This window comes from Oncorhynchus nerka, linkage group LG2 (genome assembly GCF_034236695.1).
Source record: "Oncorhynchus nerka isolate Pitt River linkage group LG2, Oner_Uvic_2.0, whole genome shotgun sequence".
NCBI classification, from domain to species: Eukaryota; Metazoa; Chordata; class Actinopteri; order Salmoniformes; family Salmonidae; genus Oncorhynchus; species Oncorhynchus nerka.
The window spans coordinates 48,376,525-48,399,572 of NC_088397.1; the positions used below are offsets into that span (position 1 = coordinate 48,376,525).

The window sequence follows — 23,048 nt, forward strand, 5'->3', positions numbered from 1 at the left end:
TCGCTGGCAAAGGTGCTTCAACAAAGTACTGAGTAAAGGGTCTGACTACTTATGTAAATGTGATAAAGTTTGTCATTTTTTATAAATACCCATTATGGGGGGGGGTATTGTGTGTAGATTGATTTTAATTTTTTTTTAGGAATAAGTGTAACGTAACAAAATGAGGAGAAAGTCAAGGTGTCTGAATACTTTCTGAAGGCACTGTATAAGTAGTGTATCAGAGTTTCTGAAATAGACTACATTACAGTCAGACGGTGCATAATTACTGTTCGACTTATCACTATGCCTCCCAAATAGGCCTAAATACTCACCACCATGTGACCAAAATGAGCAAATCTGTGCCTCACCTGGCTCAAAACAGATGCCCGAAAGTACGATGACTAAAGTTAAAAAGGACATAACCAAAACATATTAAATCATACATGGCAGCACACAGACGGCAAATTGAAAAAGGCTTTAATATATCAATTAGAACAATATGTTTTACATAATGAGGTCAACAGGGATACGTCTTTGTTCATTCATCCTCAAACATATATTAGAAGATTCTCCATTAATTTCACTCCGAAGAGAATTATCAGGAATACCGATGCAGGAAGGCAACGGAAATATCATAAATTAGCTTTATAATATATATATATAGTTCAACTACAGTTTTTTTTCCAAACATGCTACAAGCACTTGAGTCATATCCCTCTCCTCTACCTCAGCTGTAAAAGGCAGATGGTCCAGAAGGAACAACAGTGGGGTGAGCATTGTAAACAGGGACAGAATTCCTCTATATAGCACATCATGGGATAGATAGGGACTAATCATAATCAAAAGTACAATACTTTGTCAAAGTATAACATGTAATAGGTCTACATATAGATGACATTGAAGAAGATACACTACCTTCCCAGCCACCCTTGACTGTAGGTACAGAAAAAAACAGCAATCAAATGACCTTACTGCGGCCTGTTTGCAGCTGCAAGGAACATAAGAACTGAAGCAACTTTTCAAGGCCATCCTTATTACTGGAACACAGTGGCTTCTGCTCTCCTCATCTACAGCCATGACACCAATTATCAAACCTTAAACAAAACAAAAAAATCCTAACATCATCATGGTGGAACATTTTTGGCAATCCTCCACACACGACCACCGCCGCTACATATTTCAGATTAATGCATTTGATTACATCATACGGATGAAATCAAGTCTGGGGAACTATTCAAAATTGCTCAATCTACAGGGAGTCTTAAACGAGGGCAATATTCCAACGACTATATTTCACTGACTTTCTGAGGCAACCCAAGTTCTCAGTCATATGTAATAGAGATCTCCACATTCCATTCTTCACATTTGAACCCAAATCATTCAAGGATTCGTAGCGATTCAATCAAAACAGTTTGGCAGATGTTTTTAAAGTGCTTTCAGACGACTTATAACCATCTATGACACATCAATAAAATGTGAGCCTCTGAGAAATCCACAATGTCAATAAACTGGATAAGTGGCAGTGTCCCCCCCCCCCCCACACACACACATTTTCAATGTCATCTTCCCCTATCCCTTCCCAGGGAACTAACTGTCAAGAGGTATACGGCTGCATTGTTCTAGTTATCCTCTGATAAGCAACATAAGGAAAACATGCCGGAGAGAAAACAGACATCTCAACTTTGAGATCAAGGGGACAACGGTTGTCAGCCCACACATAAGGTGCAAGCTTACCCATACGCACGTTTGAATGCATATACACACACACACACTTGGGACACGCCGTTTCTGACAAGCCATTTCTACAGTTGAAAACAGTTCCGTTTCATCTTGGCTTCCCGACAAAAATAAAAATCTGCCAATGAAGAGATGTTCCAAAATGTATTCTCAACGGAGCATTGCGTGAAATCAAATATACACATTCATTTGCAAATCATGTGTATTAATCAAAGTAGGCGCAGGACTTAACATGGAGACACGCAGACAAGGGACAGGTCTCTAGTTCAGCTGGATTCAGCACATGCATTAAGAGACGGAGATGTCGGAGGATTCATCAACCACCAAACAATGGAAAAAAACGGATCGAAAAGAAACACCAGACCAGTTTTGTGAACGGATATAAATGATTGCCATTTGCAATATCAGCTTTTAACCGTTACGGAACCCCAATATCAATGTTACGAGTCAAGTTATGACACACAATATATATATATATATATATATAATATTTATTCATTGTCATTAATAGTCTGTTTAATCCTTTCTTTTTTTGTGTTTAAAATCTGCACCCTGTCCCAGGCTCATTTCACAGAGAGTGATGTAGAGAGAGGCGCGCCTCCCTCTGTTCAGCCAACACAGCATGTGAAGGGAGTAGAGCGCAGAGTTCATGTTGTCCTGTAATGGCGCCAGCACACCTCCAGATCCTCCTGTCTGTCTGTCTGTCTGTCTCTGTGTCTGTCTGTCTGTGTGTCTGTCTGTGTGTCTGTCTGTCTGTCTGTCTGTCTGTCTGTCTGTCTGTCTGTCTGTCTGTGTCTGTCTGTGTGTGTCTGTGTGTGTCTGTCTGTGTGTCTGTGTGTCTGTCTGTGTCTGTCTGTGTGTCTGTCTGATCCTTGGGAAGGCCCGAGTTTCTCCTCAGAGGCGAGCCAGCACAGCGACATCCTCCTAGCCGGGGACTTGTTAATCCTCAGAATCCACATTTCTCTACCTGGCTCACTTCAGCAAGTACTCCTGGAAGACACGAGACAACAAGTATCAGCTACAGTGATACGTCTTCTCTACCTTGAAGTGCAACACAGAACCTGATTAACAGAACCACCTTGTGTTGAAAGTGCTCTCTAAGACAAAGATTATTGTGTAAAGGTTGATTTAAAAGTAAATTGCTATGAATTAATTAGGTAATAGTTCTACATGGGCTGAGACTGGACACTGTTTGAAAGTAACCTTACCTGGGTCTCTTCAGGCTCCTGGCTGGAGAGGTCATCTGTTTTCACCTCCACAGGAGCTGCAGTGTTGGCCATCTGTAGGCTCCGGGTCACCGGCCCGACAGCTCGCTCCCTCGCTCTCAGAGAGAACCGTTCCCCTTCTTTCTTAGGCGGCACCTGAGACTGCTGCTGTGGGGGCGATTTCACCTCCGCTCCCTTCTTGGGTGGCACTTCCTTGCCCATGTGTTGCTTTGTCTGAGCTGCTGGCCGCAGTGCAGAGTCACTGGGACTCTCGGAGGGCAACGGGGTGGGGGGTAACGATTGAACTTTGCCTTTTTTACTTTTCTTGCCGAGAGAAACTGTGGCTGCTGGGAAAGAGGCTGGCCTCTTGGTGCACACCTGTGTGGCAGCCATCTTTCCTTTACCTACCGGTGGTGGGGCCTCAGCCTCCGCAGGGCCAGGTCCAGAGTTGCGAGCCCGAGTTTTGCTAAGCGTTTTGGGAACCGGCTCAGTCGGTTCTGGCTGCTGGATCTCAGAGTCTGTGGTTCTCCGTCGAAGGCTCATGTTTTTGTCTACAGCTGGTGTTGCCTCTGTTGCGGCTCCTTTTTTGGCCTTCTTAGAGACTGGCTTCATGGGACAGCTGCCTGCTATATGTTTATTGAGGCTGGCAGGGTAGGTGAACTCTCGGCTGCAGTGAGGGCATACGTGGACCTCCTGCTCTTGCGGCTCCTCCTGTTTAACCTGGCTAGGGGCCTTGTTAACAGTAGCTGCAGTCTCATTCCTCTGCCCGATGGCCTTCTGAACCAGCTGGCTCTTCTTCTTACCGAGGGAACTCATCTTGGTTTTGCCAAGCGGTTCTTGGTTGAAGTTGAGCCTCTTGGGTTGGCCCATTCTGCGGAAGGCGTTGTGCCCTGCGTTGGCAGCAGAGGCAGGCGACAGAGAGCCGTTCTGGGGCTTCACTATCTGTCTCAGAGGGATGGGGTTCTTCTTGGGAGTGTACCGCCTCTTATCACTGGCGTTGGCACAGGCTAGTATGTGCTTGTGCAGCTCGGGCATGTTGTCGAAACTCTTGCCGCATTTGGTGCAGCGGATGGCAGTGCTGAATGTCTGGGGGATGTTGTGGGTAGTGAAGTGGGTGGCCGAGGCCACAGAGCCTGCAGCAGTGCGGTTGTGGTAGGGGAAGGGGGGTGGCTTGAAACTGGGGTAGTGTTGATTAATGCCCAGGCGTACGTCTGGGCCTTTAGGCTTGCCTCCCTCAGAGGCCATGATCTTTATAGTAGTGTACAGCTCTTCAGTTAGGTCCTCCAGTCCATCCTCCTCATGCTTCCCGTTAGTATCAGGCTCCTCCTTCTTCACATCAGAGACCCCCTGGGAGGAAGCAACTTCAGGAGAGGACTCAGGCCCTGTGGCTACGGTTGAGGAGGGGTTACTCTCCTCTTTGGCCCTGGCTGGGTCTGTGTAGTTCTGTGGCCTGGGCTTGCCTTTCTCCACCGCTGTGTGAGTGCACAGCTGGCTGGGATGCAGGTCCTTCTGGTGCTGCTGGAGGTTGCAGAGGAAGGCGAACTCCTTGGAGCAGACGGAGCAGACAAAGACGCGTCCCACGCCGTGGAGAGCCGTGCGGTGCTCCAGCAGAGCAGGGGCATTCCCGAACAGCTGCACGCAGAACTCACACTTGTAGGGCCACTCAGCGGCGTGCTCTAGGATGTGCCGACTGAGCTCTTTGATGGCGCGGAAGGGGTCCTCACATACATTACACACAAAGCTCTTACTGAAGGGCTCTGGCGGCGATCCCTCCTCCTCCCCTGACAACGACGAGGGTTTGTCAGCAGCAGCAGACAGAGGTGAAGACCATGTGCCACTAGGAGAAAGGACTAAGTCAGCCAGCTGTTCACTGCGCTGGGGATCCCCTTTAATCACAGTGCTAGAGAGAGATGGCGGGGAGACCGCTGGTGGAGCTGGGATATCCGATATGGCAGCAGGCGAGGTCGATGAGGCAGAGAGGAGGGATTCTGTTACGGATGATAATACAGGGAGTTCAGAGCATTGGGATTTCTCCTGTCCCTCAGTAATAATCGGTTCCAGGTCTTGATTCACTTGGACATCCAGCTGGTTCCCAGTCCTAGCAGGTTTCGATTGTGTTGAGGACAGACTCAGAGCGACAGCATCAGATACCAAGGAGGGCTCCGTAGAGGGGCTTGAAATAGCTTCCCTGGTAAGGGGATCTGGATTAGAGTCTATTGGCTTATTGATATGTTCCTCATCTCCATAAATGTTACTTACTGCAGCTAACATTGTCTCTGCTGTGGTAGAGTTCGATACGCAAACTGGCTCGTCCTCACCTTGGTCGATAGATCTGGGGGACATTTTGTGGGAGAGGACAGGGAGAGAGTTGATGAGCGTAGGGCCGTCTGGTGAGGGCATGGTGGGTAGGACAGGGGGAGGTGGAGTTGGAGAGGTCAGGCTGGAGCCGCAAGGGGAGGAGGGGTTCATCGTGACGGGCGTTAGAGAGGGGGGAGAGGGATGGGCTGATTCAAAGGGCAGATTGGAAGAGGGACTGTGAGATGCGGTACCTGTACCACTGCCTGCAGTATACTGAGAATCTGGGCTTCCCAGGGGAGAAGAGCCTTCCTCTTCTGCTGGGTTTAAGCCGGCGTACTCGTTCATCAACACCTTCTCTAGCATGCTGGTGTTGGGCTTCTTCTTCTTGGTGGGGGGCTGTGCCGGAGATGGACTTCCCTTAGACTCTGCTGTACTCTTCCGACTCATGCTTAAATCCAGCACTACCTCCCCGGGCGTCTTGTTGAAGCTGTCCCTCCTCTTACTGATGCAGCTGGACAGATCCAAGGGCTGCTGATTACACGAGTTCCCTCCAGTCCGAGAGGCAGACCAGCTGCACCCGTTCTTCCCGCTGGGACTCAGTGTGTCCCTCTCCTCCTTGCTGGACAGACTCCAGGCAGGGGACATGCCCAGGGTCTCCAGATTTGGCACCTTGAGGGTGTACGACGAGACCCCCGCCTCGTTCTTACAGCCGTTTGCTTTCAGCGCAGGGCTGAGCTGTGGAGATGAGGAGGGGGAAGCTGTTCTTCTCTTGAACCTGCCTGAGGCTGCAGGCAGAGACGTAACGGAGAGAGGGGGAGCTAATCTGTGCCTCTCTGCTATCAGGGCAATGGCAGGTTTCTGACTGTCTGTCTGAGTCTGGAGGAGCTGTTTGAGCTTAGGAGACAGATAGATAGTTTTCTCCTTCTGAAATGCTAATGAGTCTGAGGACTGACGGAAGACACTTCCCACCAACAAGGCGGATGAGGAAGACGTGGAGGAGGAAGAGGAGGCGGAAGAGGACCCAGTTTCAGTCTCCATTTTAAGACTTGGCATGAGCGGGGGTGTCGACGTTCTCCTTTTCGACATGGGCTGGCCGAGATTCGAGACCTGCCTCACAGCACATGTCCTGGTATCCACTTTGAGAGCCTGACTGATCTGATTGGGGCTGATGACCACTGCGTCGAGACCAAACAGTGCTGCAGAACTGGAGTCCACTTCGATCACCTCACAGCCGCTGACTGAACTAGTGGACAGGATCTTGCCGTCGATGTACAGGCTGAGATTCTCAGAGATGTTATTGGCTATGTCGACCAGGTACTCCTCTCGGTCCCCCTCATCCTCAGTGTCTGCACTGGGCACATAGACGAGGGGTGGGCTGATGCTAGGGGACTGTTCAGGCAGATGATGCAGCTGCTGCTGAGATGGGTTCTCCTGCAGCAGCATGCCTTTCCTGCGGACACCCTTGGGCAGTAAGTGGCGCTCGTGGATTCTGCGCTGGTGTCTGCGCATGTTGGTGTGAGTGCCGAAAGCCTTATTACAGTACTTGCAGGGATGAAGCTCCTTTGTCTCACCATTCTCATCCACGATAAATGGCCGGTCACTCTCAGCCACAGGGTCCTTCCTCACAACCTCAAGGCTGCCCATAGGTCCTCCAGGGACAGGGGAGCCCCTGACAACATAGTGGCCAGAGACAGTGCCACAGTCTGGGCTCGAACCACCAGCCTGCCCCAGAGGAGTGAGTAAAGTAGCAGTCCCAGCTAGTGAGCCAGGCCGTTGGCCTTTGTTTTTTGGCCCGTTCTCATGCCTTCGCTCGTGCCGCCGACGCCCCACCTGCGAGCCGAAAGACTTGCCACAGTAACGGCATTTGAACGTGTGCGTTTGCTGGTTTGCGGTGGCATGGATGTGTGTGTGGCGCTCCAGGCCCTGTTTGGTGGAGAAATGGCGCTCGCAGTGCTGGCAGGGGTGGGACTCCTCTCCGTGGGGGTCACCTTCCAGGTCAGGGTCGGGGTCAGGGTCTGCCTCTGGTTCAGCCCTTGGTAGGGGTGAGGCAGTCTCAGTGTCATGCTGAAGGCTCCCAGGCCCCTCCTCAACTGGGCTGCTATGGCTTAGTGGCAGATCAGGCTGCTCACTCCTCTCCTCTGGCTCAGCTTCAGTAGCAGACTGAGCACTCTGTTGTGTCAGTGACAGCGGCTGCTGCTGATCCCCTGGGTCTTCCTCTTCATCCTCCTCCTCCTCCGCTTCCCCTCTCATTGCTGCTGAGATGAACTGGGCTTGAGAGAGGCCGTTCCTCCCCATGGGGGAGCTCTCCCGAGTCCCCTTGGAAGGCCCTGGTGATTGGGAGAGTCTCTCGTCTTCCTCATTTGGACCTACAACAACAGCAGAACAACAACAGTTAGTTACATCATTTAGATGTAAAAAATGTCATTGAAAAAATGCGGAGATTTTAAGAGAAGAGTATAGTCGAAACGTTTGAAATACATGAATAACAGGATTTAACTAGCTTATACCTAGGGCTGTTGCGGTGACCGTATTACCGCCACTAACGACTGTAGTAAAATGCCACATGACCTTTGAGTCACGGTAATCTCCTTATGCTCTCAGGTCATGCGTTGGTAGGACCCTAACGACCAGCTGGTCCTAATACCCTGGTACTCACCACTCTATTGTCCCTCTAACCACTCTGACATCAACGCAAATACAATAGAATATCACATCAAAACAGTATCATCCTTTTAAAACTCAGCATTTCGCTACACTCGCATTAACATCTGCTAACCATGTGTATGTGACGAATAAAATTGTCATTTTGAAGAAAGAAGTTCAACTCGGGTTGAAACGGAGTGTAAAACAGGGTTGTTGTGGATGTTGTTTCAAAGTCTCACAACAAAATGGACAACTCTTTCTAAGGTGGTTACTAATTCATAATAACCATTCACATATTAGAGCTTATGAATATGAGCCTGAGCCCAAGCTCCTCCCCCCCAATCAAAATATGATTGCGCTGTTATACAATACATTGCCTACCGCATATTAAGCATGGCAGGAAAAACATGAAACAAAACTGATTTACGATGTCTTTGGTACATAATTGGTTTAGCAGCCTATACTCCAAAATGAAATGCATTCACACCTTTGAGTGTGAACTGTATTAATTATGCATACTGGATGGACTGGTTACCTTATCCTACGTTCCAAACGTTCTATCCATGAGTCTGGGGGAGAAAGTCTAGCCATGGGATACGCGCAATGCCGTCGAGGGAACACAAAATATTTTACTTTTCTTCACATTTTCAAACAGCCCATTTATATTTTCTAACGGGGCTATACTTTTGGGTGAGTAGCCTCATTTCACTGCCAAAAATACAATTAAACCATCTAGTGTTCAGCGAAATAACGACACAATATCAAATACAGGTAGCCTAGGCAAATACTGAACATCAAATCACATTAACCGTTACTCTCTCAGCAGGAATTCCACTAACGGTCCGTATGTAGCCAAAAATAGCTGCAGCTCATGTTGGTATCTGTACTGATGGCTCAAAAGCAAAAGCCATGACAGGGAGACGTAGTGGAGTGGTAACGCGCTGGCAAGCAGTTTCTCCTGACGCCACTTGGGTGCACTGCAGCATCCACCAAGAGGCTCTTGCTAATGCTTTTACAACATACAGAAGTGCGCTAGTTATCAAGGGGCAAAGTATGGAAACCTTTTTTTGTACGAGCTTAAAGTTCTTTACTGACCATCATTTTCACTTGTCTGACCACTTGCATGATGATGAGGTTCTCACACGACTGGCCTATCTGGGTGATGTTTTTTCTCGCCTGAATGATCTGAATCTAGGATTACAGGGACTCTCCGCAAAGTATATTCAATGTGCGGGACAAAATTGAGGAGTTGGAGCTGATTAAGAAGTTGGAGCTCTTCTCCGTCTTCATTAACAAGGACAACACACAGGTATTTCCATTATTGTATGATTTTGTGTGTGCAAATTAACTCAAGCTTACGGACAATGTCAAATGTGATATAGCGAAGCACCTGTGTGAGCAGGTACTTTCCCAAAATGGATGAAACAAACAACTGGATTCGTTATCCCTTTCATGCCCTGCCTCCAGTCCACTTACCAATAACTGAACAAGAAAGCTTCATCGAAATTGCAACAAATGATTCTGTGAAAATGTAATCTAATCAGAAGACACTGACAGATGGATTGGGGTGCGCTCAAGAGTATCCTGCCTTGGCAAATCACGCTGTTAAGACACCGATGCCCTTTGCAACCACGTACCTATATGATAGTGGATTCTCGGCCATCACTAGCATGAAAACTAAATACAGGCAGACTGTGTGGAAAATAATTTAAGACAGACTCTCTCCAATACAACCCAACATTGCAGAGTTATGTGCATCCTTTCAAGCACACCCTTCTCATTAACCTGTGGTGAGTTTTTTCCATTTTTGTTTTATATGTAAGATGGTTAAATAAAGAGCAAAATGACTGATTATTATTATTGTATGTGCCCTGGTCCTATAAGAGCTCTGTCACTTCCCACGAGCCGGGTTGTGACAAAAACATACTAATTTGTATGTTTAATAAATGTATCGTATAGCGTGTGTGTGTGTGGCAGGCTTATAATGATGGCAAAAAAACAACATTTGAGAGTGCTCTGACCCTGGTGCTAGAGGGGGTACGCAGCTGGAGGTTGAATGGGGGTACAGGACTACAAAAAGTTTGGGAACCACAGCCCTAGGCGATGCTGTTGGTTAACTGATTGTGCAGGGCTGCTTAACAGCTCGCTTACAGTGAATTCCAATATGATTTTGAATAGCCTAGTCATTTTTTCTATTTTCAAAATGAATAGGACGATATTACCTTTAGCTACAGAATCTCTCCACCATGCGTTTCCATCTCCTCCCCTGTGTCCTTTATTCCTTTCTGCAGCGTGCAGACTGGCTACCAACAGTTTAGGGAAATATGTTTTGTTATCGAAAACAATGGTTTACTAACCAATGTTCCCCAACAGATTTGACTTGTTCTCCCAAATTAAACACTGGGTAGGTGGTGCAGGAACAGGGTTGGAGAGCCCATGGCATTCAGAGTTGGGGTGGAATATCACCTGTCGCGCAGGGAGAGCATGCTCCTCAAACAGTGGTTGATGTGTGGAGGGAAATAACTCTTCTTATGTTTATCCTTCAGCTGCTCATATTAAGCACATGCTCAGCTATAAAACCAAAGTAGCCTACCAGGCATCATTGAAAAACGGACTGGCGGTAAAGTGCGAGGTCACCATCCCCTATTTGAGTGCAGAGAGATGCCATGTCTTTTTCCCCCCTGTTCCTGCCCATTTGATAAAAAGGCCATTCTAAATCGAAACTAATTTGACATATCAGTAAATACAAGATTCAATTCTGAATAGTCTGATGGGTGAAAATATGTTCACTTGAGAGAACAGCGTGTGCAGCCTGGTGCAAGGAACAGAGCGCAGGCTTTTTTTCCGACTTTCTCATCATCAATAGCCTATAGTTGCATCATGCAGCCCATATACATTTTGATTTCTAAGACATTCTAAGGTTTGTATCATTCGCAAGTAAAGTTCCCAAGTAACTCTAAACCAAGCATATAGGACCTGTTTCAAATGATCACTTTTTACACTCAACATAGCCACATGCACTCTTGCTCCAGAATGGGAAAAATATCCTTTCAGGTAAGTTCAATTATATTCTTCTTACTATAAAATCATATAAAATAAAATAATGGCATGGGACTTATTTATTTATCCTTTATTTTACCAGGTAAGTTGACTGAGAACACGTTCTCATTTGCAGCAACAACCTGGGGAATAGTTACAGGGGAGAGGAGGGGGATGAATGAGCCAATTGTAAACTGGGGATTATTAGGTGACCGTGATGGTTTGAGGGCCAGATTGGGAATTTAGCCAGGACACCGGGGTTAACACCCCTACTCTTACGATAAGTGCCATGGGATCTTTAATGACCTCAGAGAGTCAGGACATCTGTTTAACGTCCCATCCGAAAGATGGCACCCTACACAGGGCAGTGTCCCCAATCACTGCCCTGGGGCATTGGGATATTTTTTTAGACCAGAGGAAAGAGTGCCTCCTACTGGCCCTCCAACACCACTTCCAAGCATATCATTTCAGCTAAATGAACAAGCCAACTGCCAATGGCATGGAGCATAGCCAGATAACATAGTTGGCCAATTCATATTCTAAAATAGATTTTATTCATGTCATAATGTTTCTTTAGGCCTAAAATAAACAATGTATTTATTGTGATGGTGTGTATTAATTGTATTATATATATATATATTTTCTTTACCCCCCTTTCACCCCAATTTTGTGGTATCCAATTGGTATTTAGTATTTTCTCAACGCTGCAACTCCCGTACGGACTCGGGAGAGGCGATGGTCGAAAGCCGTGCGTCCTCTGAAACCCGACCCAACCAAGCCGCACTGCTTCTTGACACAATGCCCACTTTAACCCGGCCAGCCGCACCAATGTGTCGGAGGAAACACCGTGCACCTGGCGACCGTGTCAGCGTACACTGCGCCCGGCCCGCCACAGGAGTCGCTAGTGCGCGATGGGACAAGGACATCCCTGCCGGCCAAACCCTCCCCAAACCCAGACAACGCTGGGCCAATTGTGCGCCGTACCATGGTTCTCCCGGTCGCAGCCGGCTGCGACAGAGCCTGGACTCGAACCCAGAATCTCTAGTGGCACAGCTAGCACTGCAATGCAGCGTCTTAGATCACCGTGCCACTAGGGAGACCATCAACTTTTTACATGTAGCAGTTCCAAAGGCGCACATCAGCGGCTTGAACGCAGCTGGGATGCGTGGAGATGCTAAACTTGTTTATGTTAATTAACGGTCAATTACCGTGAGACCGGCAGTCTTTTGCATGACAATAATTGGCTGACAAAATGGTTCATACTTCCGGGTTGGAGCGAGCGGTCGCATCTGCACTCGGTCCGCAGGTAGTATTACATTTCATTACATTTCATTATAGTACATTATAGTACAACGGTTTGATTTGTCTAATCTTAGCAATTTTTCTTCTTAGCTAGCTACATAGCCGTCTTTGTATCATAGATAATTGCGTAATTATCGTATTTCGTCATCCTAACGCAGTCTACACCGCCCTGCAGCTAGCTAGCTAGCTAACGTCTACCGTTAGCTAGTCCACCGTCTACCGATTAGCAGCACAACTTACACTCAACTGAACGACTTGATTAGTGTAGTGGTAGCTAGCTATATAGTTGTCTTTGCTGTCTTCGTATCCAAGATAATTGTGTAGTTTAGAGTGTGTAGTTTTAGAGTGATTATCTTAATTTACCGAGGTTAGCTAGCCAGCTATTCGTCGTCCTTAACGTAACAGAACTTCCGCACTCAACAATCCGGTCGCATTTCGCTTCGCTCCACAGGTAGTATCACATTTTTCATTTCATTACAGTACAACGGCTTGATTTGTTTGATCGTAGCTAGCTACATAGCTAGCTACATAGCCGTCTTTGTATCAAAGATAATTGTGTAGTCTTGAGCGATTTCCTAGGTTAGCTAGCCAGCTATTGTCGTTCTTTTAACGCAACGTAACGTAAATCAACACTGCTAGCTAGCCCCGAATAGCAGCACAGTATCAACCATTACACTCAACGGAACGACTTGATTAGTGTAGTGTCAACAACGCAGACACTGCCAGCTAGCCTACATAGTCAACAACGCAGCCTCTGCCAGCTAGCCTACTTCAGCAGTACTGTATCATTTTAATCATTTTAGTCAATAAGATTCTTGCTACGTAAGCTTAACTTTCTGAACACTCGAGACGTGTAGTCCACTTGTCATTCCAATCTCCTTTGCATTAGCGTAGCCTCTTGTGTAGCCTGTCAACTATGTGTCTGTCTATCCCTGTTCTCTCCTCTCTGCACAGACCATACAAACGCTCCACACCGCGTGGCCGCGGCCACCTAATCTGGTGGTCCCAGCGCGCACGACCCACGTGGAGTTCCAGGTCTCCGGTAGCCTCTGGAACTGCCGATCTGCGGCCAACAAGGCAGAGTTCATCTCAGCCTATGCCTCCCTCCAGTCCCTCGACTTCTTGGCACTGACGGAAACATGGATCACCACAGACAACACTGCTACTCCTACTGCTCTCTCTTCGTCTGCCCACGTGTTCTCGCACACCCCGAGAGCTTCTGGTCAGCGGGGTGGTGGCACCGGGATCCTCATCTCTCCCAAGTGGTCATTCTCTCTTTCTCCCCTTACCCATCTGTCTATCGCCTCCTTTGAATTCCATGCTGTCACAGTTACCAGCCCTTTCAAGCTTAACATCCTTATCATTTATCGCCCTCCAGGTTCCCTCGGAGAGTTCATCAATGAGCTTGATGCCTTGATAAGCTCCTTTCCTGAGGACGGCTCACCTCTCACAGTTCTGGGCGACTTTAACCTCCCCACGTCTACCTTTGACTCATTCCTCTCTGCCTCCTTCTTTCCACTCCTCTCCTCTTTTGACCTCACCCTCTCACCTTACCCCCCTACTCACAAGGCAGGAAATACGCTCGACCTCATCTTTACTAGATGCTGTTCTTCCACTAACCTCATTGCAACTCCCCTCCAAGTCTCCAACCACTACCTTGTATCCTTCTCCCTCTCGCTCTCATCCAACACTTCCCACACTGCCCCTACTCGGATGGTATCGCGCCGTCCCAACCTTCGCTCTCTCTCCCCGCTACTCTCTCCTCTTCCATCCTATCATCTCTTCCCTCTGCTCAAACCTTCTCCAACCTATCTCCTGATTCTGCCTCCTCAACCCTCCTCTCCTCCCTTTCTGCATCCTTTGACTCTCTATGTCCCCTATCCTCCAGGCCGGCTCGGTCCTCCCCTCCCGCTCCGTGGCTCAACGACTCATTGCGAGCTCACAGAACAGGGCTCCGGGCAGCCGAGCGGAAATGGAGGAAAACTCGCCTCCCTGCGGACCTGACATCCTTTCACTCCCTCCTCTCTACATTTTCCTCTTCTCTCTCTGCTGCTAAAGCCACTTTCTACCACTCTAAATTCCAAGCATCTGCCTCTAACCCTAGGAAGCTCTTTGCAACCTTCTCCTCCCTCCTGAATCCTCCTCCCCCCCCCCCTCCTCCCTCTCTGCAGATGACTTCGTCAACCATTTTGAAAAGAAGGTCGACGACATCCGATCCTCGTTTGCTAAGTCAAACGACACCGCTGGTTCTGCTCACACTGCCCTACCCTGTGCTCTGACCTCTTTCTCCCCCCTCTCTCCAGATGAAATCTCGCGTCTTGTGACGGCCGGCCGCCCAACAACCTGCCCGCTTGACCCTATCCCCTCCTCTCTTCTCCAGACCATTTCCGGAGACCTTCTCCCTTACCTCACCTCGCTCATCAACTCATCCCTGACCGCTGGCTACGTCCCTTCCGTCTTCAAGAGAGCGAGAGTTGCACCCCTTCTGAAAAACCTACACTCGATCCCTCCGATGTCAACAACTACAGACCAGTATCCCTTCTTTCTTTTCTCTCCAAAACTCTTGAACGTGCCGTCCTTGGCCAGCTCTCCCGCTATCTCTCTCAGAATGACCTTCTTGATGCAAATCAGTCAGGTTTCAAGACTAGTCATTCAACTGAGACTGCTCTTCTCTGTATCACGGAGGCGCTCCGCACTGCTAAAGCTAACTCTCTCTCCTCTGCTCTCATCCTTCTAGACCTATCGGCTGCCTTCGATACTGTGAACCATCAGATCCTCCTCTCCACCCTCTCCGAGTTGGGCATCTCCGGCGCGGCCCACGCTTAGATTGCGTCCTACCTGACAGGTCGCTCCTACCAGGTGGCGTGGCGAGAATCCGTCTCCACACCACGTGCTCTCACCACTGGTGTCCCCAGGGCTCTGTTCTAGGCCCTCTCCTATTCTCGCTATACACCAAGTCACTTGGCTCTGTCATAACCTCACATGGTCTCTCCTATCATTGCTATGCAGACGACACACAATTAATCTTCTCCTTTCCCCCTTCTGATGATCAGGTGGCGAATCGCATCTCTGCATGTCTGGCAGACATATCAGTGTGGATGACGGATCACCACCTCAAGCTGAACCTCGGCAAGACGGAGCTGCTCTTCCTCCCGGGGAAGGACTGCCCGTTCCATGATCTCGCCATCACGGTTGACAACTCCATTGTGTCCTCCTCCCAGAGCGCTAAGAACCTTGGCGTGATCCTGGACAACACCCTGTCGTTCTCAACTAACATCAAGGCGGTGGCCCGTTCCTGTAGGTTCATGCTCTACAACATCCGCAGAGTACGACCCTGCCTCACACAGGAAGCGGCGCAGGTCCTAATCCAGGCACTCGTCATCTCCCGTCTGGATTACTGCAACTCGCTGTTGGCTGGGCTCCCTGCCTGTGCCATTAAACCCCTACAACTCATCCAGAACGCCGCAGCCCGTCTGGTGTTCAACCTTCCCAAGTTCTCTCACGTCACCCCGCTCCTCCGCTCTCTCCACTGGCTTCCAGTTGAAGCTCGCATCCGCTACAAGACCATGGTGCTTGCCTACGGAGCTGTGAGGGGAACGGCACCTCAGTATCTCCAGGCTCTGATCAGGCCCTACACCCAAACAAGGGCACTGCGTTCATCCACCTCTGGCCTGCTCGCCTCCCTACCACTGAGGAAGTACAGTTCCCGCTCAGCCCAGTCAAAACTGTTCGCTGCTCTGGCCCCCCAATGGTGGAACAAACTCCCTCACGACGCCAGGACAGCGGAGTCAATCACCACCTTCCGGAGACACCTGAAACCCCACCTCTTTAAGGAATACCTAGGATAGGATAAAGTAATCCCCCCCTTAAAAGATTTAGATGCACTACTGTTCCACTGGATGTCATAAGGTGAATGCACCAATTTGTAAGTCGCTCTGGATAAGAGCGTCTGCTAAATGACTTAAATGTAAATGTAATGTAAATGTCATGACCGCCATAGCCCTAATTACAACCTCAACTGACTCCCCAAATTAAACAAATATCCATAATAATGGGAGAACTACTAACCTTCCTCTGTGTCCCACATCTCTTTGAGAATAGGTTTGGTTACGCCTGTTTGCTTGGGCCCACGGAATGCACCCAAACCAGCCTGTCTTGCTCCCTCCAACAGCTTTCTTCTGGCTAAGGGGGAAAGCACACATCAACCAACAAACATTAGCTAAACTCAAATAAACAATTTCACACCAAGGCAATACTGGTAAGTTGTGGAGTTTAATTATTTCAAAATGTTGACATTGGACTACTTCTATGTAAGTAAATCCACTATTAGAAAAGGAGATGTTCAGATGAGTGAACATCTAGCGGGGGGGGGGGGGGGGGGGGGGGGGTACTAATTCCCTTTCACACCTCAACTCACAACTGTGCTGCGTATTGGTTGGCACTTAAAACCACGTGGAATTACAAACTCATAACATTAAAATGTGGAAAGCAAAAGCAAGATTTGACTGCTGAACAGGATCTGAAAAATGTAGGTCAAGTACCACGTGAGCTTATGTAAAAAAAATATTTGAATATTGACAATGTTTTGTTTTTTACAAGCTGCTGCAGGTTAAAAAGTCTGTTATAAATCCAATACATTAAAATAAAACGACCGGCCAAAATTACTTTTAGCAGCCTTGATGCCCTCATTCTGAATATTTCAAGAATAAAACACTTGTCTTGGCTAGATAATGAACACACAAATGTGAAGTGAATTATGGAATGGCTCATCATTGTGGTATTTATGGCTCTAGGCAGGAGACCATTTTAAGTTTTAATCTCAGCCTGCCTCAAGAGACTGGGCTAGCACCCAGTCATCACTGGAGTTGCTGTGACAAGTAGGTAATCTGGTATGGTCTACAAAGCCTGATTCATGCCACAGAAACACATGCTACAGCGCAGTCATCTGACAAGCATGGTCAAATACATTCTGCAAAATATAAAACAGTGCCACTCAAATGGGTTTCAAGTCAGAAAATGTAACAAGTTTGAGTGCTTGGAAACAAGTATTGAAATGTTACTAGCATTTAGGCTTTCTGCCTGAAGTACCCACTTATTGTTGGGCATTTGATACAGATATGCTAATATCGTTTATAGCATAGAGGGATTGCAGATGAATGACAAGCAGGCTCAATCTCAATATTACACAACTCAGAATGTTGAGACTTCTAACATACCACTGAGTCAATAAATCATACTGCAAATTCAAAAACAGACAAGGGTTGCATGCATAAGCCTACACCACATAGAGACGTACAGTAGTGAATGTGGATATACCACCAACACTAACATTTTCCTTCATATTGAAAAATAAACACTAGTCCAATTACATGGAGAAAGAATTCTCAAATTCTACGGATTTCATTCTAGCAGCTAGCCTAAATCAAAAGATAATTATGGAAAATGCAACTCAATCTGAAGGTTTGAGAAAGGAAGGGTGGGACTTCAGAGCTTGTGCAACTGCATTCATCCAGGGCCTAGTCTGCACGACCTCAACTTTGCATTGGTTTTGGCTGAATAGCTAGCTACCCTCCCTAGGCCAAATGAAAATAGAGCTCACACTTACCTGGGGAAATTAACAAATTATCTAACCGTTCAGCTAAGTAGTCTTGGCTACATCGAAAAACTCAAACAAAGTGTGTTTATTTTCAGGGCAGGCATATATTCCTTGCGATGGTACAGCCAAAATTGATAACTTATCCAGCTAGCTAACAGTGAGTAGCTGGCTAGATGTAGCTTCCGTTAAGGGTTTACAACACATGTATGACACATACCTTAAGTTATCTACCCTAGCTACTTTTCCCCCATTATCACAACGGCCTTGTTTTGATCAGTTAGCCATTTGCTGAACACAAAGCCAGCGCTTGCCATCTTCCCTGCACGGGTTGTCTGGCACGTCCGGGCTTGATTTAGCCTGCTAGCTACCTGAACTGGATTGACAGGTCCGATCGAAACAAACAGATCAGACTATGAAATCCATAACCTGCAAGCCTTGTAACAGAACTAACTAGCTGGGTACCTTTTAAATATAGGTAAGTATCTAATGTAATCAACCGATCAGATAACGTGGCTCGCAACTGAGTTATAAATCTGGAAAGGACGCGTCATATAAAACGACATGATGAGTTAGCTAGCTAACTTATTATTCTAAATTTATTTAGCTGACTAGCTAATGTTGACAGTGACGTACTGCCTGTGTTGTTACATAACAGCTACCAATTTAGCTGAAATCACACTCTTTATACGAATTAACAGTAGTATAAAAGTATCTAACTTTTTGAGACTGAAAGTTTGGAAGAAAAAAATGGACTGCATCAAAACCTCGCTACAGTTAGCTAAGCTAGCTAGCATGCTATCAATAATTCAACTTTGAAATGGCATAAATACAATTTTCTTCGATTGCTGCTAACAACTGCGAGCAACCGTATCGAAAAGGTTGCTGAATAATCTCCTGCAAAATGTATGACAGGATATGTTTTATTGTAGGGGTGTGCGCCTTACCTCGCTTTGCCCTGGGTGAATTTTTCTTGCTCAGACTGCTGCCTCTTTCTTCCTCTAGTGCAGCTGTTATCTCAGGGTTGTCTTCCCCATTGTACCACACCAGCAGCTCATCCCCTGGCCCAATTGGCTGTTACAAGGAAAGAGGAGAGTGGGAACCAATCAGAGACATGTTTGCTAAAAGACAGGACGAAATATTTGGGCTCCTGTCGTGTCTGTCAAGTCAGAGTCCAACAACAGGAATGTTAGGTCTTGACATTTTGGTAGCTACGGTAGTTAGGTGGCAAACGGTATTTTAAAATGTAAAATGTCATTCTTTTTATGTAAATTATTTATTAGCCTACCCAAGTCTACCAGAGACAACATGTAAAATTTGCATTAATTATAGAAAGAGGTACATACAATGGTAAACATAGCAAAGACCAAAACGTTGTAATTCTCTCATTTGGCTTCAAAGCAGAAATCAGCTGATGAAACACAAACAAAGCTTTCCCCACCCCTGTTTTCAGTAAAAAGCTGAGGGTTGGGGCAGGACAAATGTAACCACTGTCAAATTCATAGACAGAGCTATGGATGCAAGGACTAACCATCCCATGACAACGATGATCGTTTTAACCATGTTTTGAGGCTATATAGTGTTTGTTGACATTTACTTTCTTTACAAACATTGGATCACAACCAGCTTCCATTTTAGATTCTGATGGGTTACGGCAGCTGAACTAAGCTAATGGGGCATTTATAAGTTATGTACCTATTGATTCTTTAAGAATATAGCAGTAATTTGTTAGTCCAAAAATGGATGTAGCAACTGATTGCCCCTTTAATAAGAATCTAAATAGCCAATACTCTAGATTCACATTAGAGCTGGGACGATAAACTGAAAATCTGACCATACGGATCACTTATCGTAGGCATTTTGCTGATATCGTTCATTACAATAAGTAGCCCATACTAGAGAAATGTTAAGTTTGAAATGAAATAAGTTTGCTTATTTGGGTGATAGTTAATGGGACAATTGATGGCTACAACCATCAAAACTAGTAGTAGTAGTTTAATTGAAAAAAAAAGTAAAACTATGGTGCACATTAATTATTATAAACATATTCTATTCATCGTTATTGCATCAATTCAAGTAATTTATCCCAATATGGATTTTTGTCCATATTGCCCAGCTCTAATTCACATGCCTAAATAGCAAACCACCCCATCACTCTGCTTTAGTGATCAACTGAATGAGAATAACATTTTACCAGTGAGACTAAATGTCTAACTTACCCGTAACACTTTGTAGTAAATGGCTCGGTTTATCTCCATGGGGAAAAGGTTATGTTCTTGAGTGGAGTTAGCCCAGTTTACATACCGTTGCCAGTTCCCCTTCATGGGGTCTGTGGCATCCACACACATCCAGCCCCTGGCTGGAAAATACATCTACAGAGGACATCTTGGTTATCTAGCCAATATTCTTTCAAATGTATGTATGAAAATGGATAACAGCATATAAAATAATAGGGAGGGTGTCCTGTGCCTGTAATGTGTACAACCTACAGTGCCAGTCAAAAGTTTGAACACCTACTCATTCAAGGGTTTTTCTTTATTGTTTCTATTTTCTACATTGTAGAATAATAGTAAAGACATCAAAACTATGAAATAACACATATGGAATCATGTAGTAACCAAAAAAAGTGTTAAATTAAAATATGTTTTATATTTGAGACTCTTCAAAGTAGCCACCTTTTCCCTTGATGACAGCTTTGCACAGTTTTGGCATTCTCTCAACCAGCTTCACGATGAATGCTTTTCCAACAGTCTTGAAGGAGTTCCCACATGCTGAGCACTTGTTGGCTGCTTTGCCTTCACTCTGCGGTTCAATTCATCCCAAACCATCTCAATTGGGTTGAGTTCGGGTGATTGTAGAGGCCAGGTCATCTGATGCAGCCCTCCATCACTCTCCTTCTTGGTCAATTAGCCCTAACACAGCCTGGAGGTGTGTTTTGGGTCATTGTCCTGTTGAAAAACTGATGATTGTCCCACTAAGCACAAACCAGACGGGATGGCGTATTGCTGCAGAATGCTGTGGTAGCCATGCTCGTTAAGTGTGCCTTGAATTATAAATAAATCACTGACAGCATCACCAGAAAAGCAACCCCACACCATCACACCTTTCCTTTCCTGTGGTGGTCCTCATGAGATCCAGTTTCATCATAGCGCTTGATGGTTTTTGCAACTGCACTTGAAGAAACTTTCAAAGTTCTTGAATTTTTCCAGATTGACTGACCTTCATGTCTTAAAGCAATGATCGACTGTCATTTCTCTTTGCTTATTTGAGCTGTTCTTGCCATAATATGGATTTGGTCGTTTACCAAATAGGGCTATCTTCTGTATACCACCCCTACCTTGTCAAAACACAACTGAGTGGCTCAAATGCATTAAGGAAAGAAATTCCACAAATTTACTTTTAACAAGGCACACCTGTTAATTTAAATGCATTCCAGGTGACTACCTCATGAAGCTGGTTGAGAGAATGCCAAGAGTGTGCAAAGCTGTCATCAAGGCAACAGGTGGCTACTTTGAAGAATATCAAATATATTTTGATTTGTTTAACACTTTTTTGGTTACTACATGATTCCATTGGTGTTATTTCATAGTTTTGATGTCTTCACTATTATTCTACAATGCAGAAAATAGTAAAAAATAAAGACAAATCTTGGAATGAGTAGGTGTGTCCAAACTTTTGACTGGTACTGTGGATGTGTGTTAATAAGGTTGATCTGAGGCTATCGCTCTATTCTCTGCTGCTCACCTCCCACATGTATACATTGCTGGACACCTGGGACCGCTTTTTCTTCTCTCCTACAAAAGGGCCGAACCTCTTGCCTTTAGGAATCGACCTAGAGGCCCAGACACCTGGGGAAAAGAGTGTAATGAAATTCATAATTTCACCATGCAATAGAGAGAATCTTTCAGTTTCTAAAAATGTGTTAAAATGCTCTGATTCTCTGAGGCATGCCAGGACAGGCTGGAGATGTTTTTTTTATATAATGTACTCTGCTTCCACTACCTTATCTAGTTCATCCTCTCCCTTGTGATCACTTGTTGTTACTGTATGGTCATCAGTATCAGGAGCTCCACTCGTCCTAGGGTCCTAGGGCCCTGTGTTTTGATTGATCATTTAACCTGGATTTTAACCTTTATTTAGAAAGCCTTTTCATCAAACTTTCCCCTTTTATTTTTATGTCAGATGGTCCAACACCATCCTCAGACAATTGCTTTCATTTTTGGTGTAATCATTTCTGGAAAATACTTCAAATGAAGGTTAAAATCCAGGTCATGTGACATGATCAACCAAAACACAGGGCCCTAGACCACACCAGCGAACACCACAGAATCAGAAACCACACAACCACTTACTGCTTATCGTAAGATACACTACTGCTATTGGAATTTTTATCACAAACAAACAATCACTTGGATCACTTATCTACGAAACTGAAAAGTAATGTGATGTTAGAACAAATCCAAAGCAGCTAATTTTCAACTCACCAATTCGACTTTGATCAACAGCAGAGGGGCTTAGTCTCAGGCCATCGGGCAAGCTCTTCCACACATGGTGTGGAATGTCAGCAAGCGTTTCCATTGTACCTTCAGGAACAGCCATGGTCACCTAGAATATAACACATCCTCATGTCTCAAACAGACCAACACCCTGAGCAAATTTTTTTTTTTTTTTAAACGTCACACCAGGAACACTAAACCTCATGTACCGAATGGGCATAAATGTATTGGCTTCTTTAACCTACTCAGGTAAGACTCCACATGGACACTTTCGGCAGGCTGTGCTCACATAGGATCTAAAGGGGAGGCAGCACAGGGGACATGGTAGGATAACAGCATTGAGGCTTACTGCCAATGCCACATGCTGGCAGAGTCACTGTACTGATTATCAAGGGGATAGCTATCATTACTACTCAACTATAATTATGTGTGCATGACACTAAAATGTAAAGATGAACTGCCCCTGTATTAACAACACCAGGTTGCAGTATATGATCTGCCAATACCACACACATTTCAACAAGCTTGAGGAGAAATATCCTTTTGTAAGAAGTTGTATTTGTTTCTCATGACTGTCCTAGCTGTCACTGGTTCCAAATAACACACTCTCCTTTATGTAGGCTATCGACCAGCTGTGACATGGTTTTCTTCATCGGTGACAAAGTCCTACACAAAGCAGATAACATGCCGGCCAATTGTTTGAAGCTTGCAGACATGCATATATTTGAGATTATAGGATGAATTCAGTGTAATAAC

General features: G+C 46.0%; 1 protein-coding gene across 1 annotated transcript; it reads right to left on the reverse strand.

Annotated features, from left to right (window-relative positions):
* Positions 1-439: 439 nt before the first annotated feature.
* Positions 440-22,395, reverse strand: LOC115136683 (PR domain zinc finger protein 2-like). The gene is made up of 7 exons (XM_029672337.2): positions 22,281-22,395; positions 21,541-21,644; positions 20,016-20,168; positions 18,744-18,870; positions 16,272-16,385; positions 2,925-7,585; positions 440-2,706 (listed from the first exon to the last, which is right to left on the reverse strand). The coding sequence occupies exons 1-7, from the start codon at positions 22,393-22,395 to the stop codon at positions 2,689-2,691; spliced, it is 5,292 nt and encodes a 1,763-aa protein (XP_029528197.2). The 3' UTR covers positions 440-2,688.
* Positions 22,396-23,048: the final 653 nt, after the last annotated feature.

Bases quoted from the DNA above. Each gene is read 5' to 3' on its own strand.
- LOC115136683 (XM_029672337.2), bottom strand. From the start codon at position 22,395: ATGGCTGTTCCTGAAGGTACAATGGAAACGCTTGCTGACATTCCACAC. The intron at 21,645-22,280 runs GTGAGTTGAAAA...TCTTTTCCCCAG, and splicing joins TGTTGATCAAAGTCGAATTG to GTGTCTGGGCCTCTAGGTCG. The intron at 18,871-20,015 runs GTAAGTTAGACA...TCCTTGTAACAG, and splicing joins TTTACTACAAAGTGTTACGG to CCAATTGGGCCAGGGGATGA.